The sequence below is a fragment of the Bos indicus x Bos taurus genome, chromosome 13 (assembly GCF_003369695.1).
Source record: "Bos indicus x Bos taurus breed Angus x Brahman F1 hybrid chromosome 13, Bos_hybrid_MaternalHap_v2.0, whole genome shotgun sequence".
NCBI lineage: Eukaryota > Metazoa > Chordata > Mammalia > Artiodactyla > Bovidae > Bos > Bos indicus x Bos taurus.
The window spans coordinates 43,362,608-43,381,177 of NC_040088.1; the positions used below are offsets into that span (position 1 = coordinate 43,362,608).

Below are 18,570 nucleotides of genomic sequence, written 5' to 3' on the forward strand. Positions count from 1 at the left end.
ACAGTATGTAGTAAGAGAAGACAGACATGGGCAGGGAAGCAATGACTTTGGTCCCCGTATGGAAATTGGAGAAGAAATCAATGACTTATGGGTGAAAAATGAAGAGTTGGATGGAGTCAAAAGTTGACTTGACAGTAGCTGTGATGGTTTTGCTACCAACTTGTTTCCTTCAGGTAGACCCCAGGGTGGTTGATATTTTAAAATTTTGTTTCTTCTTGGCTAAATGATTTTCTGACGGAAAGATATCCATACATTTATACACACACACACACATACACATATACATCTCCAGAACATATTCTAAAAGAATCCAGAATAGTTAAAATAGAAATTAACATATCTGAAATAATTTTCTTACTTTTCATTACTTTTGTTTTGGTTTCTTGATCGTCTGTGCTGTGGGAAGCTCTCTGGGTACCTAAGTGAGACTTACCTCTGAGAGCTGAGCATTTAGCAAAGGGGCTGATAAGGAGATGAAGACAGGACAAGAGCATATCAAGGTCAAGACCATGTACTTTCTTGTCAAGAAGATTTTAGTCTGAAATAGTTATTACACTTTCAGTAAATTGTTCGTCTTACTAATAAAATGATTTCTGATTTGTCATGGAATATATGTAGTATGTAACTCACATTTCTAAACTAAGCATTTCTTAACTATCATTTTAAGAAAAGACTATAAGATTAATTCAGTGCATATATTGATTGTCTTTGGCACAGAAGAAATTCTTCTGTTTATTTTTTTTTCAGTTGTGTTACCACAGGTGCTTTTCTGAAGGAATAGAGGTTTATGAAAAGTAAAAACAAAATATTGAAAGATAATCTAAGTACTAAGAAGAGAATATTCATACCTTAGCCTGAAAAAGAATTATGAGTCAGAGACTTTGGGCAGCTGTATAAATTGAACAACCCTTTTTAAAGGCAGTTTAGGAGTGGCTATTAAGTTTGGGAGCATTTGTACCCTTTGACCTGAAAGACTGCTTTGAATGCTCCTTCTAGTTTGACCACACCAGGACTGTTGGAGAAAGCAGAAATGCCACAAATCCATCAACAAGGGAGCTCTGTGCATGTCTCTACATACAGATATATTTATGTGTTGGGGGAATAAAGTTGAAGGAATATGCATCAAACCTTTGCTAGTGGTTTTTTTAAAGTAGGTAGGATTTTGGAGCCCTTTCATCATTAATTTTTTTATCTTTTAAAAGAGAATTGTATTGACGTATACTTGATTTATAACGTTGCGTTAGCTTATATAATGTGTATATATTATATATGTTAGCTTGTATAATGTGTGTACAGCACAGTGAACTAGTGGCTTCTCAAGTGCCGCTGTGCAGGAGACAAGAGACGCGAGTTCGATTCCTGGGTTGGGAAGATCTCTTGGAAAAGGACATGGCAACCCACTCCAGTATTGTTGCCTGGAGAATCCCATGGTCAGAGGAGCCTGGAGGGCTACAGTCCATGGGGTCGCAAAGAGTTGAACATGACTGAAGTGACTTAGCATGCACACATGCACATACACATATCCACTCTTTTTAGATTCTTTTCCCATATAGGTCATTACAGACTATTGAGTTAATGTTTATTTAATCTTTAATTTCATCTAACTTTGTATTACAATTGTTTATGAGCAGAAAGTTATAAAAATGAAAATACTTAGATTAAAAAAAAATTCACAGGCACATTCCCGCTTAGTGAATAAGAACAGCTCCTGTTCGGTCCTCACTCTTTTCCCTTGTGACCTGCATCAGGTGGACCTGTCAACCCACTGTGGGTTCATGGGCGGGCTTCAGCGCAATGGCAGCACGGGCCAGACCGCCCCCTACTACGCTACCTCGACCGTGGAAGTCATCTTCCACGTCTCAACTCGGATGCCGTCAGACTCAGACGACTCGCTCACCAAAAAGGTAAGGAGCCTCCTTGGGGACCACGCTTGGCTGTCCTGGGACAGAGCAAAGTCTGTGATGTGTCACTTGGCTTCCTCTGGACACAGCCCTGGGGTCACTCTCCTCAAGTTACCATTGTCATTAATCTGAAATATCCTGCTTGGCACAAACTAGACAAAGATAACAGGAAAATCGGTCAGTCATATAAGTCTTAAATCCTGGGATGAAGATGAAGGAAGCATCTTCGATGTTGTTAACTTTGGATCTTCTCTCCCGTGACTATTAACTGAGAGAAAGTTATGCTGTTGACCTCTCGGGCTGGCCAAGCTCATCTTACATAAGGACCCTCTACGGCTGGGGTTGGAGAAGGCTGGTGCCCCCCAGGGCTGCCAGAGGGGGTCACTTGGCAGACCATCTGCAAAACGGCTAGTGCAGGTGGGCTACTGCCCACGGCCCCAACTCCTGTTCTCCATCAGCATGGGGCCTGCGGGCAGTTTTCTCTCGAGTTCAGAGGAGACCTCCATCCTCCAGCTGGGAGTCAGCATTCCAGGGCCCCCCCTGCGTTCTAACCTGCAGGCTGAACACCTCAGCTGACCAGCAGGAAGTGAGGGGGCCCCTAAAAGAAGAGGACATTTTACTCTGGGGAGGAAGCCTAGAAATCTAACCCATGTCTGTGTTTCCAGATTAGAACAACTGGGCCTCACATGCTGGTGCCAGGGGCTGAGCCCAGAACCCCCTCTTGACAACCCTCTCTTCCAACAAGGATCCCAGGAACTGAGGCAGCCCCTGGAGGGTGGAAAGCAGACCATTCTGATGCTAAGACTGGCAGTTTGGTGTTGTGTCAGGTGGCAGGGAAGTGTCTATAGCCAGGGTTCCAAGTGTGTAGTCATTCCCTTCGTCAGCCAGTTCCCTCGTTTTTCCCATCTATTAAATGGGATTAAAAACACAGTTCATGTCCCAGGGTTGCTGGGCAGTGGGTGGGCAACGCCTGCAAAATTGCTGAGCACCAAGCTGGTACCCAGCAGCCCTCATCCTTGCCCACTGGTTGGATGGACTCTTCTTCCTGGCCCGTTAGGTGGGTGATTGATACTGGCCTGCGGGCTTCCCTCTACCTGCCTCTTTTCTCTTCTCTGTGGTTTTGCTCTTTCATCACTGCAGCCATGGCCATCCGGACCACATACACAGTAGGTGGCCGTACTCATGGAACCTCAGTGGTAAGGTTAGGGCATGATCGGACTCCTCCCACAGTGACCAGGGGACCTCAGTGGTCAGATCAGGGTATGATCAGACTCCTCCCACAGTGACCAGGGGTCTTGGATGTGCAGAGCATGACTGACTTTCCTTCAGTGGCCACATACTGGCTCCTCAGGGCCTATGGAGCTGCCTCCACATCTTAGGTTTTGGTGGTGGTGGTGTTCTTAGTGGAGGGGACCCTGCCCACAGAGACATGATCTCAGATTACCCAGACCCTAGGCAAGATTCTCAGGCATGCTCAGTCACTAAGTCCAGTCCGACTCTGCAACCCCATGGACTGTAGCCCACCAGGCTTCTCTGTCCATGGGATTCTCTAGGCAGGAATATTGGAATGGGTTGCCATACCCTCCTCCGGGGGATCTTCCTGACCCAGGGATTGAACCCACATCCCCTGCTTGGCAGGCAGATTCTTTACCACTGAGCCACCTGGGAAGCCTCAGGCAAGACCCACACATCATTTTTTTTATTACCATGTAAATTGCTGCTACTCTGCAAGTGCGTCACCATAGTCTATGATTTTCTTATTTATGACTGAAAACTGTTTTGTTACAAGATTGCTTTATATTTTAAACTTTTAAAAGAATTATTTCCTAAGTAGGATTGCCTTTTTTTTTTTTTTTTTTGAGAAAACACTGTTTTCTTGATAAAAACACCCTGTTATAAATCCTGTTCCGAGGCTTGGCTGGGCTGTAAGGTTCCCTACTGTAATCAGGCAAACACAGCTGATCCCTTTTGCTGCTCCAAGATTTAGCATCGTTAGTGACAAACTCTCTCTATCAGGACGTCTCACAGCTCAACCAGAAATCAGTCACAAGAACAGCGGCCCCACAGTTCCTCGTCTCATTCCGACTGAATTGTCCCTAACAGCTTAAAAATGAGCTGCAGAATTCTAAAGTGATTCATGCTCTCCTCTGCCCCCGTCACGGGGCCACTTTTTCAACCCTGCAATCTGGTGGCAACCCCATACTGAACTCTTGATCCTTCACCGCAGAAATTCGTTAGCTCCAGCCCGATTAGATTTTTCACAGCTAATCTAACTGCTGTAGGGGTTTGCAGAGTGGGGACAGAGCTGTGCTATTGGATTTGTCCAATTCATTTGACTCCAGGACTATAATTGCACTTATGTCTTACAAGGCTTTTATAGCCCGAGGCTGGCCAGCGCATAAAAAACAAATTGGCAGTGATACAGGACGAGTGGAGGGGATGAAAGGCCCACATTATCAGTCTCCAGGCAGCACTGCTCTGGCAGGAAGTTTCCTGGTTAATTTACAAATAAAACTTAGATTTTAGGATGGGCATACTGTCGGCCGAACAATGGGGATGTCAGGGCTGCCTGTTACTTAGTAAAAGTAGCAGCCGGGCCCACTGAGGAGCAGGAATTCTTCAATCAAACAGACGACTCCTTCTGGAGCCAGCTGGCGACGTAATGCAATTAGTCGGAAAAGGAGGTCAGCCCATTAGGTGTGTACCAGGGCCAGTGTCAGCAGTGGGCGCCGCCTGGCAGCAGCGGGCAGAGGGGCCCCGGCAGAGGGTTTGCACAGCCCTGTCAGGGTGAGAAGTGGCAGGACAGGCACTGATTTCTGAAGGCTCAAGCCCCGAGCGTTTGTCGAGCCTCTTGTGCAGTTGAAGCAGTAGCTGGCGTGAAGGATGGCTCGTGCAGACGACACACCACTCCCATCAGCTTGACCCGTGGGCTCGAGTTTCTCCCTGGAGGGCCCGTCATTGGAATTCTCCAAAACTCACATAGTGACGTCTCTGTAATGAAACCCCCTTTAGACGGAGTCGCGCTTTGAAGCTTTTGGGGTACTCCTGGGTGTTCTGACGTGGTTGACAGTCTGGCCGGGTGACTCCTACTTGCACTTCCTTCCCATGTTCTCGTCATGGACGGAAGAGGGTGCGTCCTTGCTCTTCACGCCTGATGTATCTGCAACTGGTTCCATGGCCTCAGCTCTAAATTCTGCGCATTGGCGAATTAACCTATGACTTGTGCAGAGGTCTGAGGCAAGTGACAATGAAGGCAGCTTTCAGGCGGTGAACCTTGTGTCATGACCACTTGCAGTGTCACCACGCCAGAAGTGTGGACCTGGTCCTGTGATCTCATCCTTCTTGGTCCGTCCTGAGGATACAGTTGTAAACAGAATTGGGAGAAAAAAAAATCTTTTTTTGATGTGGACCATTTTTAAAGTCTTTATTTGTTACAATATTGCATCTGCTTTTGGTTTGTTTTTTTGGCCGTGGGGTATGTGGGATCTTAGTTCCCCAACCAGGGATCGAACCTGCACCTCCTGCCCTGGAAAGGGGGCGGCTTCACCACTGGACTGTCAGGGAAGTTCCAGGAGACTTCCGTGGGTTATGTGATCAAGTTACCTAATTTAGAAAAGGGAGGCTAACTGCAAAAATCTCAGTCCTCACTGTATTTCCTCACTGTATTACCTCAGAGCTGATGCCTTGTGACTCACGAGTCTGGACAGGGAGCAGCTTCACCACTGGACTGTCAGGGAAGTTCCAGGAGACTTCTGTGGGTTATGTGATCAAGTTACCTAATTTAGAAAAGGGAGGCTAACTGCAAAAATCTCAGTCCTCACTGTATTACCTCAGAGCTGATGCCTTGCGACTCACGAGTCTGGACAGGGAGCTGTTGCAGGTTCTGGGGTGCCGACCTTTGGGGGGACGGCCATGCAGGAAGGCTGTTCAATGGGTGTGTTGGTCCTGTTCAGAAGCATGTGCCAACCCTGCAGCGAGGGGCACAGAACTACCCAGAAAGTTGTCTCTCTCTATGGGGCGAGCAGGGCAGATGTGTGCCCCCGGGCAGCCCCTGCCCTCAGTTACCTTCTCCTGCTCTAAATTCCTCCCAAAGTTTCCATCTGAAACCACTCCGATTTCCCTCAAAAACATGCCTTTATTGTGCCGCTGGTGAGCACTGCTGCGTTTTGACTCCAAAAGAGTAAATTTTAGGAGTGCGTCATGAACTCCTTGCATGTTTTATTGAAAGGGAAAAAGAAAGGAAAATGGATATCTAGAAGTAGAGAGATGCCTAGTGTTACTATGAAAACCCAGGGTCTTTTTTTAAAACTATTTACATAAGGGATCAGCCTCAACTTTTGCCTGCTACCCTTCTAGTCTTTATATGTAAGAGAGGAGGAGAAGGAAAAACTTATGTGCTGGGTTATTTTACATTTAGAAAGTTGTGGATGTCATTGAATTTTTCCACACCCATCACACCTCGTGTTCAGCACTCGCAGTAAAGTGTGTCCCAGAGCCCAGGTTCAGACGCAGCTGAATCAAGTGCCTCACGTGGGGGCCGCCCGAGCTGGAACCTCACCTCACTGTAGGTGCAAAGGTACAGTGGTCCCCAGAGGTATGACAGAGGAAGGAAGAAGCAGGCACTGCAGGAAACCAGCCTCCCTTACGACCTCGTGAAGAGAAGGGAGGCCTGCTGGGATGACCTCGGGTTTTCCCCTTGTGGTCAGAGAGTCTATAAAGAAATTGCATTTATATTAGTGTGTTTTAAATACACGGTATTTGAGAACATCCTTTTTTATACTGTAAGACAAAATGCTTGATTTGATACGACATCTCTATTTTATTAAGAACCTCTAAATTTAGTTCTTCTCAGGGCTCACCTGTTAAATAAGTTCGCAAGCAAGACAGGCTATGTCACGGGCATAGGCGGGTGTGCGGGGGCAAGGATTCACATTCTCAGTAGGCATCCTAGGGTCTCACCAGCCAGTCCCTATGGGTTTAGGACTTCAATTTCAGCCAGCATTTTAGCTTTTATAATGGAGTTTGCTTGACTCACAGCCAGGCCTGTCCCCAAGAACTCACTTGCACTCCTCCAGCCCCAGATGCACAGTCACTGTGCAGGAACTCCGGGGAGGGTGTTCTTGCATTGGACCAAGCTGTTCCCTGATGGATGCGCAGAGGGTCCCTTCCGTGAAGGCACCGGAAGCCCTCCCCCGAAAGGCCAGGAGTCTCTGACTCGTCAGCTTTGGACTGCATGGCCTCTTGTATATAAATGGGAGGGCTAGGGGAGTTGCGCTGTCACAGAGCTGTTGCCCTGGGGCGCAGCCTAGATGGCCATGGGCAATGGAGGTGCATGGATTACAAGCCCCCGCCCAGCTTCCACGCTGCTTCTGCACCTGTGGTGGGGGGTGGGGCGCTTGCCTTCCTGAGCCCCTCGCCTCCTTGTTAGACTACATAAAGGTGATCTCAGAGCATTAGTGGAAAGATAGAACAAAATGTACGTGTGAACAGACTTTTCTCTGCAGTAAGGCACTCTTTCAAAGCTAGGTACTAGTGCTTCATATTAGTTTCTTATTAAATTTAAGTAACCCTAGTTATTGGAGAAGGAAATGGCAACCCACTCTAGTGTTCTTGCCTGGAGAATCCCAGGGATGGGGGAGCCTGGTGGGCTGCCGTCTATGGGGTCTCACAGAGTCGAACACAGCTGAAGCGACTTAGCAGCAGCAGCAACCCTAGTTTCTTAGACAAAGGTAATATTATATATACTTTTTCTTAAAGGTTTGTCCTAAATCTGGTTTTTATACATTTGGTAATGATTGTGTTATAATGGCTTCTATTCTCTTATATGCATCTTATTTTCTTAATCAGTATCGAATTAAGAGCCTTATGAAGCTCTTTTGTAATATGGAATAAAAGACTCATACTGTCCATTGTGTAGAAACACACTCAGCCACATAAAGCATCAGGCTTTGCTGCAGGAATCAAATTAAATTTTTAACAAATCCTGGAAAAGGTCCTGTCCCCACGCAGCCACATGTACCTGTGATGCTCACATGCCTCTCTTGGTTCCAGTGTGTTTCGTGGAAGGCGAGCTGTGTGTTTTTTTTGTTCATGCATTTGTGCTTTTTTAAAAATCCTCATAGAAGGCATCAGTGTTGTAGCCTTTTTTGGTGGTGAATTATTTTTGCCTCTGAGTATAAGAATTCAATTTGTAAGCCGCGACCCTTCATAAAGTGCTGTGATCACTCTGATTAATAAGGAGCCAATTTGCCCTTGCAGCTCCGTCACTTGGGGAATGACGAAGTCCACATCGTCTGGTCCGAGCACTCCAGGGACTACCGCAGCGGGATCATCCCCACCGCCTTCGGAGACGTTTCAATCATCATCTACCCCATGAAGAATCACATGTTCTTTATCGCGATAACCAAGAAACCCGAGGTATGTTTTCACCACACTCTCCTTGTGACTTGTACAGTGGTTTGCCATATGATTCCCTGTTACTGAAAAACAGTGTTAATCGATATGTTAAAGGGGCCACTTGACACTTACATGAATTACACGTGCTGTATAGGAATTAAATATGAATTGGGGTTTTTCAAACATTCTTTCATCAGGAGCACAGAATTCTGTATTTTATTGCTGAGATTCTTTGAAAATTATATTGTAAAGACAGTATGGATTTTTAAATGTTTTTCATGTTTAAGACTTTGTAATATAAAGAAATGATTGAAAGTCTGGGGCATCTTGATTAATAATAATAATATCTGAATGAGCCCCATGTCACATCCAGCATTTTATGGGTGACTGTGGGTAGAGGATCCAGCCTTGCCTCTGCCGCTGCTAACGGGGGTCAGTCCTAAAGGATCTTGGAAAAGTCCTAAAAAGCTGGGCCCCCCTGAGGCTCAGTCTATGTCGGGGCTCTAAAGATGGATGCGTCTTCCCACCCGATCGGTTCAGCTGGGTATCCATCATGGGAACGGCCAGAACCGTTCGGTGTCCTGAGCGCAGGACCTAGATTGGCTTCTGTTTCCGCCCTTGTCCTGCCTTTAGTGGTGATTTAACAGCTCTGTGTACAGTGACTTGATTTTGTTTGGGAATTGTTAATCCAAGGTGGGCTTTGTAGTCTTTTCAGTAAACCTCTAGTGTATTGTCTCTCCTCAAGGGAATGACACGTGCCTTGGCTTGATACTAAGTACAACCTTCATTTCCATTCCAAATTGTCCTCCTGCAGGAGCTATAAGTTACTCTTCTAAATATACTCTTTTTCAGCTTTAAAAATAAGAGGCAAAACTTTCCTGGGATTTATAACCTAAAAGTGTTCAAGTTGTGAAGATTAAATGAGCTAAGAAATGAAAGGTGTTTAAATCAGTGCCTGGTCCAGAGGAAAAAGCTACTTAAGAGTTGATAATGATGATAATAATAATAGCTTTTATTATTATTGCTATTATTGTTTTTTGTTATAGTTACTACCATGAAAATAGAATAAATAATGACTGCGGGACAACTCCTAAACTCAGAAAAGTCCCCACTCTGGCTGGTGAGGAGCCTGACATAAAGAGAACCCTCTTTTCTTTTCAAGGAGTGGAGATGCCAAAAGTTTTTCATATTAAATATTTGTGTGATCTTTGGTCCAAGTCTGTGTGTGTGAAGTGTTCAGTTTTGTATAAGAAAATGGTTCTTACTGCTAATAACATTTGCGTGTGTCCAAGGACATTAATTTAAAAAATTAAACTGAAAATTTTTAATATTAGACAACTGATAAATTTAGTATCCTGTGGCTTCCAAACTGGCAAATGTGTTTCTTTAATATTTAGTATGGATTAACTGGCTCTATTAGTTCATTTTCAACATGGCCCTCTAAAATGTCATTTAATGTCTTAAAAATGTCACCTTTATTTTTAGAGCAAATTAAGAATATAAAAGGTATTTCAGTTCACTTTATAGTGTCAAAGTGATTTTTAAAAAGTATGATAGTGCATGAAAACAAATATTATCATACCTTTTAAAATTTCTTTTAAAAAATATGTAAGTTTTATGAATTTGGCCATAAATTCTGACAAGATGAATCGAGCAAATCGCTTTCTTAATATTTCAGTTCAAAAGGCCTAAAGGAAAGAAGAGAATAATGGCCAACTGGAAATTTAGTGCTATCCCCACATTTAAAGGACAAACCATTACAATGTAATAAAATTAATCCAGACATTTCCAGGGCAAGTGTGGCTGACCTTTTGTTCGCCAACCACTGACCTCAGGGTGAATGCGAGAGGCTTGTGGAGGGAAAGTCTGTTTGTTTGGCTTCGGTCCCTGGTATTTAAATTGCATTCCCTAATCAAATGAAAAGGCTGTCCTCTCTATCAGGTTACAGAATCCATGGCAACATTTGGCCTTTTATATCCATAATGTTAGCCTTTTTGTTTGCATCTAAGTAGAGACACCTGGAGCAATGTTAACATTAACCGATTTAGCATTAATAGCTTCATTATATAAGAATTTCTGATCAGATAGCTGTTACTTTTGTTATATTGCTTCAGCTTGTATTGTTGTCATTTTTTATCTCCCTGCTTGGCAACCGGGCAATGATTTGCAAATTTTTTTTGTCTTGATTAATTAAGCAATATAATTATCAGTAACCACGATGCAGTCTTTGCTCAACAAAGCTTCTGAGAGAAAACAATGGTAAGTCTGTTAGTATGAATGCATTCCACGTGTCCCAGATGCATGAGGATATTACGGACAATGAGGGGAAAGGCCGCCTGGGAGCGGGGACAAAGGGTGTCAGGCAGGCCCGACACACTACACATACCGCCAGGGACGCTCTGCGGGCTCCCGGGGACACAGACGCCTCGTTAGATTACAGCTAGTCAGCAGAGATTAATTCTCAGCCATTTGGTGCAATAATTTACCCATTCCTCAGTCTTTTAACCAGCATGCCTTACCACGGAAGGGGAGGCTTTGTGCTCGAAAGGTTTATTTAACCTTGCCCACTTTTAGGGATTGCCACCAAAATCAATATTTTTGCTAAGAAATTGTCATGACGCAGCTGCTCAAAGTTAAGAACAATCCTTCTCTGAAGGACAAGGACGTGTACAACTTTCCACAATGACCACATCGGAGCATCTGTGGAGGACTTGTATCTTTCATCTGAACTTGGTGTGACTGTGTTCTGAGTACGCTATACTGGCCTCCGGGTAGCCATACTTCCCTAAGAATAATTTTAATCCTTTTTGTTTTTTTTAGGAGGGAAAAAGAAAAAAGGAAAAAAAAATCTCATCAGTACACAAAAGTCCTGCTCACTGGACAGAGTCATGCATATTCAAATTGTACTTTCATTCACTGGGCCTCATTAGCGGCCTGTGTAATAACGCGGGGCTGTTTGTAATACAAGCTCACAGACAGCGCTGCTTCCAAGGCCTTTGAAATTGAACATATTTCGCTTTTTCATCCATACACCTCCCTTAAATATACAAATTATGTGCCTGGCAGAACCCGCCTTGCCTTCATAATACAGCCTCTACAAAACAGTAGGTTGCAGGAGCGTAGCTGTGCTCACGGGAGGCAGGGATCTGAGAGGGTCTATTCCCTTCTCGAGCTTTTCATCCAACTTTAAAACTATAAATTTACTGAAAAATCAGTGTGCTTACCAACATATTGGGTTGGCCAAATAGTTCGCTCAGGTTTTCCCATACTGTGGACATCGCCTCTTTAGTCACGGAAAAGAAATACGCTATTGCCAGACTTGTGGTGGTGTTTTTTTTTTTTCTAAGTTGGTGGTCAGGGAAGACGTACACCCAGGGCAGAATGTGAGATTTACAGGGTTTGTTAAAACACTCAATTTGTCCCGCAGGAGAGTGGTTCATAAAACCTCCTGCAGCAGGGGGATACCATGCTACTTTGTTTCTTCAAGTGACTGGAAAAAACAGGGGAACTCAGAACACTGTGGGTGCTCATTTGCTTGTATGAATTTGTGAAGGTACATTTTAGCATTTTTGCTGTTTCTCTCCAGGGACCTTAGTGATTGGCTGGTGACTCTCTGACCAAAGGCTAGATGAGCCAAAGCAGCCTTGACCAGGAGTAGTTTAGGACAAGAGGAGGCTTTGAGGAAGGGTCCTTTTTGTCACCCCAAGCAGATTGTCCATTTTGTAAATGCAAACCACGTTGATGTTCTCTAGGATCTCCTTACTTGGCCCTGGTAGATACGGGGTTGGGACGAAAATATGACGATTCCATTGTTTCTGAGAAGCACAGGCAGGGGTGGGTAACAGGATAGGAGCTGGGACCCCAAAGTTCCAGTCCTTGTGCTTCCGCCGCAAGGGTGTCCTGGGCAAGTCTCTCAACATCTTTGGACCTTAGCTTCCTCAGTTGTAACACTGAGGTTGGGGAGCATCCATCTTCCATGGATTCTAAGCACCCCTTTAAGAGGAGAGGCCCTTGTTGGAACCTCCTGTTCCTAGATGCCCATCCTTTCCCTAAGTTGCCCTGAGGCTGCTGTTGTAGTTTGTGGCTCTCCTGCAGGCTCAGCAGCTATTGTGTGTGTGTGTGTGTGTGTGTGTGTGTGTTTGTCTCCAGGAAGACAGCTAACCCAGGACCTTCACTGAGAGCAAGTTACGTACTCGGGATGCTGGTTAGGGTCCAGGCACCAGAAGCCACAGGAACATTTGCACATGTGGGATCCTGAGTAACCAGTGCTGGCACCCGTTTTTGGAAGGAAATATTTTCCTAGGGTGACTTTATTGTAAAGGGGATGTGTTTGACTACAACATGGTTGTGTAAATTTCTTCTTGTTTCAAATGTGCAGTTTGAATATTTCAAATATTTCTTAAACATTTCTCTCAACCCCAGCCAAATGTCCTTTTTGAGATTAAGTCATACATTTTCAAATAATTTGGGGACATTCTCAAGGAAGGTGAGTTGCTTATTTTTGAATATGTAAAGAATTATTTGTTTTGAAAAGATAATTAAAGACACTGAACAACTAGAATTCACTAAATATGTTATTAAATGGATAACTGCAATATGTTCTGGTTTGGTAATTTATTATTATTGTTGTTGGGAGGTTTTTAGGTGGAGGAATGACACTGGGAACTTTGTGAAAAGGCAGCTGTCATTTGCAGATGTTACATCAAAATCAGATTTCTTCTCTAGTTCATTGCCACTCCTAATTAGAGGAATTCCCTGGATAGAAGGATCTATATTATTCCTTTTGTCCAGTTTTGAAAGACTGTCTGAGTCACCCAAAAAGTGCTGCCAAAGAATAATAACGAACATTTATTTATTTATAACATAAGCTTCAGTACAGATGGGAAAAAAAATCTATGGCCTATTATTAACTCCTAGCTCCTGTTTTATGTTTCACAACAATTTAGCTATTAAGAATTCCCTCTCAATTGATCTTCCCCAAAAGTTGCATTGTTTTCCCTTTTTTCAGCTGGTCTTTGATATTTACATCTTCCCACCTTTGTCTTCTCCTCCTCCTTTGGCGAGAGTCAGCCTGTGTAAATGTGCGAGCAGCCACTGGAAGAGCCTGCTGCGTGTCAGAAAGTGGGCAGTTTTCATCCTCTGCCCCAGCTGACCTCAGCAGGAAGGGCCTTCCTCTCTGACCGCTCAGCATGCACCCAAGTGCCTGCTGAAGCTCCTGCGTGTGGTTGCATGTGCCCTCAGCTAAATCTGGGCAAGGCAGGCCGGGACGCTAGGAGCATAGAGAACATCTCCATGGTCAGGACACAGGCCCACTGCTCCCAGGACTAGACGTGCACTTTCTGTGCTGTACTTGAAGTTCATTAGTTGATTGTTTGTTGTGGTTGGATTTTTATTGTTTAGTTAGCTTCATGATTTTTTTTTTCAATCACGGCTCCATCTCACTGATTACTGGATTCTTTTTAAGGTTAGGGCTGGGACCTTATGACAGATCCGTAGAACACTTCTCCCCCGCACCTCATCACAACATCAGCTGGGCTTTTGTATAGTAATGGGAAGCATCCAAAAGAGCCGCACATCTGAGACCTTATCCGCAAAATCCCTGGGGAAGCCCAGACACAATAGGGAAGTCGGAAACAGAGGCATCCGAGCAAGTTTTAGAGTCTGATGCCTTCATCTATGGCTTCAGCAAACCATAAACACAGCAGTCATCAACACTGGCTAACTACTAGCCAGACAAACATCAAGTCTTACACTAATCATCTATTTATTTCAGTTTCTTTTATCTGGCATATCATGTAAATCAATCTCAACAACAACAAAAAAATCACAAGGCATCCTAAAAGGCAAAAAAAAACCACCAAAAAACCCGCAGTTTGAAGAGACAGAGCAAGCATCAAAAGCAGATTCAGATATGGCAAAGATTTTGAAATGATCAGATCAGGAATTTAAAAGAATATGCTAAAGGCTCTAAAGATGGACAACATGCAAAAAGAGATGAGTAATGGAAGCAGAGAGATGCAAACTCCAGGAAAGAATTAAAAGGAAATGCTAGAAATCAAAAGCACGGTTGCAGAAATGAAGAATGTCTTTAATGGCTTTATCAGTAAATGGAATTAGTGAAGAAAGGAACGGAGAGCTTGAAAATATGTTAAGTAGAAATATCAAAACTGAAATGCCAAGGGGGAAAAGGATTACAAAAACTGAACAGGGTTCAAGATCTGCAGGATAATTAAAAAGAGTGTGTGCATGCCTAGTTGCTCAGTCGTGTCCAACTCTGCGACTCCATGGACTGTAGCCCACCAGGCTCCTCTGTCCATGGAATTTTCTAGGCAAGAATACTGGAGTGAGTTGCCATTTCCTATTCCAGGGGATCTTCCCAATCTAGGGATCAATCCCGCATCTCTTGTGTCTCCTGCATTGGCAGGCAGATTCTTTACCGCTGAGCCACCTGGAAAGCCCCAGTTACAAAGGGTAATATACACCTAGTGTGGGAATACCAGAAGAGAAAGAGAAAGGACAGAAGAAATATTTGAAATGATAACATAAATACATTTTTATATTACATGTATTTTAGTGGCTTAGTTAGTAAAGACTCTGTCTGCAATGCAGAAGTCCTGGGTTTGATCCCTGGGTTGGGAAGATCCCCTGGAGAAGGGAATGGCAACCCACTCCAGTATTCTTGCTTAGAGAATTCCATGGGACAGAGAAGCCTGGTGGGCTACAGTCCTGGGGATCACAGAGAATCGAACACGACTGAGTGACTTTCCCTTCACTTACAATATGTGAAAAATTTCCAAATTGAAGACAGATACCAAACCACAGATCCAGGAAGCACAGATAGCACCAAGGAGAATAAGTACAAAAGCATCTACACCCAGATGTGTCACATTCAGACTACACGTTGTAGACAGAATGTTTGTGTCCCTCACACCCCAGAATTCATGTTTTGAAATCTAACCACTAGTGTAATGGTATTTAGGGGTAGGGGTAAAGGTGATTAGGTCATAAGAGTGGGGCCCTTGGGAGTGGTATTGGTGGCCTTTTGGAAGAGGACCCGAGAGCTTCCTTACCACGTCTTGCATGTGAGGACACAGAGACAAGACAGCCATCCATTTATTAGCCATCCGATTCAGACTTTCCAGCCTCCAGAATTGTGAGAGTTTATAGGCCACCCAGTCTACGGTTGGAGAAGGAAATGGCAACCCACTCCAGTGTTCTTGCCTGGAGAATCCCTGTCTATGGGGTCACACAGAATCGGACACGACTAAAGCGACTTAGCAGCAGCAGTCTATGGTACTTTGTTAAAGCAGCCCAAACAGACAAAAATTAAAAATAACAGGAAGATCTTAAAAGAAGCCAGAGGACAAAAATAAGTCTAAAGGCTCCAGCCTAGGAATTACATTGAACTTCTAGCCAGAAATCATGCAAGTTAGAAGCAAGTGGAGTAAAATATTTCAAGTGTTGAAAGAAAAAAAAACACCCACCAACATAAAATTCTGTATTCTTCAGAAATGAAAGAAGAAATACTTTCTCAGACAAATAGATCAGATCAGTCGCTCAGTTGTGTCCGACTCTTTGCGACCCCATGAATCGAAGCACGCCAGGCCTCCCTGTCCAGCACCAACTCCCAGAGTTCACTCAGACTCACGTCCATCGAGTCAGTGATGCCAACCAGCCATCTCATCCTCTGTCGTCCCCTTCTCCTCTTGCCCCCAGTCCCTCCCAGCATCAGGGTCTTTTCCAATGAGTCAACTCTTCCCATGAGGTGGCCAAAGTACTGGAGTTTCAGCTTTAGCATCATTCCTTCCAAAGAAATCCCAGGGCTGATCTCCTTCAGAATGGACTGGTTGGATCTCCTTGCAATCCAAGGGACTCTCAAGAGTCTTCTCCAACACCACAGTTCAAAAGCATCAATTCTTCGGCACTCAGCCTTCTTCACAGTCCGACTCTCACATCCATACATGACCACAGGAAAAATCATAGCCTTGACTAGACGAACCTTTGTTGGCAAAGTAACGTCTCTGCTTTTGAATATGCTATCTAAGTTGGTCATAACTTTCCTTCCAAGGAGTAAGCGTCTTTTAATTTCATGGCTGCAGTCACCATCTGTAGTGATTTTGGAGCCCAGAAAAATAAAGTCTGCCACTGTTTCCACTGTTTCCCCATCTATTTCCCATGAAGTGATGGGACCGGATGCCATGATCTTCGTTTTCTGAATGTTGAGCTTTAAGCCAACTTTTTCACTCTCCTCTTTCACTTTCATCAAGAGGCTTTTGAGTTCCTCTTCACTTTCTGCCATAAGGGTGGTGTCATCTGCATATCTGAGGTTATTGATATTTCTCCCAGCAATCTTGATTCCAGCTTGTGTTTCTTCCAGTCCAGCGTTTCTCATGATGTACTCTGCATAAACGTTAAGTAAGCAAGGTGACAATATACAGCCTTGACGTACTCCTTTTCCTATTTGGAACCAGTCTGTTGTTCCATGTCCAGTTCTAACTGTTGCTTCCTGACCTGCATACAGATTTCTCAAGAGGCAGATCAGGTGGTCTGGTATTCCCATCTCTTTCAGAATTTTCCACAGTTTATTGTGATCCACACAGTCAAAGGCTTTGGCATAGTCAATAAAGCAGAAATAGATGCTTTTCTGGAACTCTCTTGCTTTTTCCATGATCCAGCGGATGTTGGCAATTTGATCTCTGGTTCCTCTGCCTTTTCTAAAACTAGCTTGAACATCAGGAAGTTCACCATTCACATATTGCTGAAGCCTGGCTTGGAGAATTTTGAGCATTACTTTACTAGCGTGTGAGATGAGTGCAATCGTGCAGTAGTTTGAGCATTCTTTGGTATAGAAGTCAGGCAATTTGTAACCAGTAGACCTGCCTTATAAGAAATGTTGCAATAAATTCATCAAAAAAGAAGGAAAATTATATGGATCAGAAACACAGATCTAGTTTAGAAAGAAAGAGCTTTAGAGAGGAACAAATGAAATCTTTTATTTTTTATATTTATTGATTGATTGCACTGGGTCTTAGTTACTGCAAACGGGCTTTGTCTAGTTGCAGTGAGTGAGGCATATCCTCTAATAATGGTATTTGGACCTCTGATTGCAGTGGTTTCTCTTGTTGTGGAGCACAGGCTCTAGAGCTCTTTCTCAGTAGTTGTGGCAAACCGGTTTAGTAAGGGAAGCCCTTGCTCATGTGCAGAAGCCCCCGAGAGGGCCCGGCCTGTCTGTGCACCAGCATCCCTGGAGCCTACAGTCCTATGAATAACCACAGAGGTCCCTGCTTTCCCTTTTGACCTCTCGTTTTGGCCCTTGCTTATTTCCAGTCTGGCACTTGATCCTCTCATTGTTCATGATAACTTTTCTTGATAGTTTTAATTGGGGGATGGGTATTCATGAAATGCCCTCAAATACGTCTGTTCTCCTGTTTGTAGGCAGGATTCAGGGTGAAGCCAGTGGTGTTCATCCTGTCCATCAGTGCCGAGGCAGTTCTGACCTCAGGGTAACGAGCCAGCTTCTCGGGGGGAATGTCACGGAAAACCAACTCTCGCTGGTCCCCGATCCCTGATGTCTCCCCACATGCCCTTTCCACCATGCATAGAGGCTTTCTGCTCCTGTCTGTTCTTCCTGATGTCTTGCTGCTGCTGCTGCTAAGTTGCTTCAGTCATGTCCGACTCTGTGTGACCCTAGACATGGCAGCCCACCAGGCTCCCCCGTCCCTGGGATTCTCCAGGCAAGAACACTGGAGTGGGTTGCCATTTCCTTCTCCAATGCATGAAAGTGAAAAGTGAAAGTGAAGTCTCTCAGTCGTGTCCGACTCTTCATAACCCCATGGACTGCAGCCTACCAGGCTCCTCCATCCATGGGATTTTCCAGGCAAGAGTACTGGAGTGGGTTGCCATTACCTTCTCCATCCTGACATCTTACTCTAACATTATTTTGTAACTTGACAAAGTTCCTTTCACAGAGACTGTGATCATGGTTGCCATTACTCTTCACAGGCGCCCCCTTTACCCCCATCTTTTTGCAATGCTCTATCCCTGCCCCCACCCCAAGTATACAAACATGCATCCTACCCTGTCTGACTTGGGCATTTAGGTTCCTGATCACTTCATTTGCAAAGATCATCTCCAAGTTAGGTCAGCTCCAACCAGACTGAAGCTTCCTCACTGTTGCTGAAACACACTGATTCCGCCCCCCACCCAGGGCATCGTGTGTGCTGCTGCTCTGCCTGGAATGCTCTTGTATCAGCCGTCCTCATACACGGGAAGT

At 44.4% G+C, this 18,570-nt stretch overlaps 1 protein-coding gene across 1 annotated transcript in view; it reads left to right on the forward strand.

The window, feature by feature from the left end:
* RALGAPA2 (Ral GTPase activating protein catalytic alpha subunit 2) overlaps positions 1-18,570 on the forward strand; it is a 269,547-nt gene that overhangs the window by 182,478 nt on the left and 68,499 nt on the right. The window contains exons 36-37 of the mRNA XM_027559590.1: positions 1,749-1,904; positions 8,160-8,318. Of these exons, the coding sequence (XP_027415391.1) occupies positions 1,749-1,904; positions 8,160-8,318 (315 nt within the window). The remainder of the gene's footprint in view (positions 1-1,748; positions 1,905-8,159; positions 8,319-18,570) is intronic.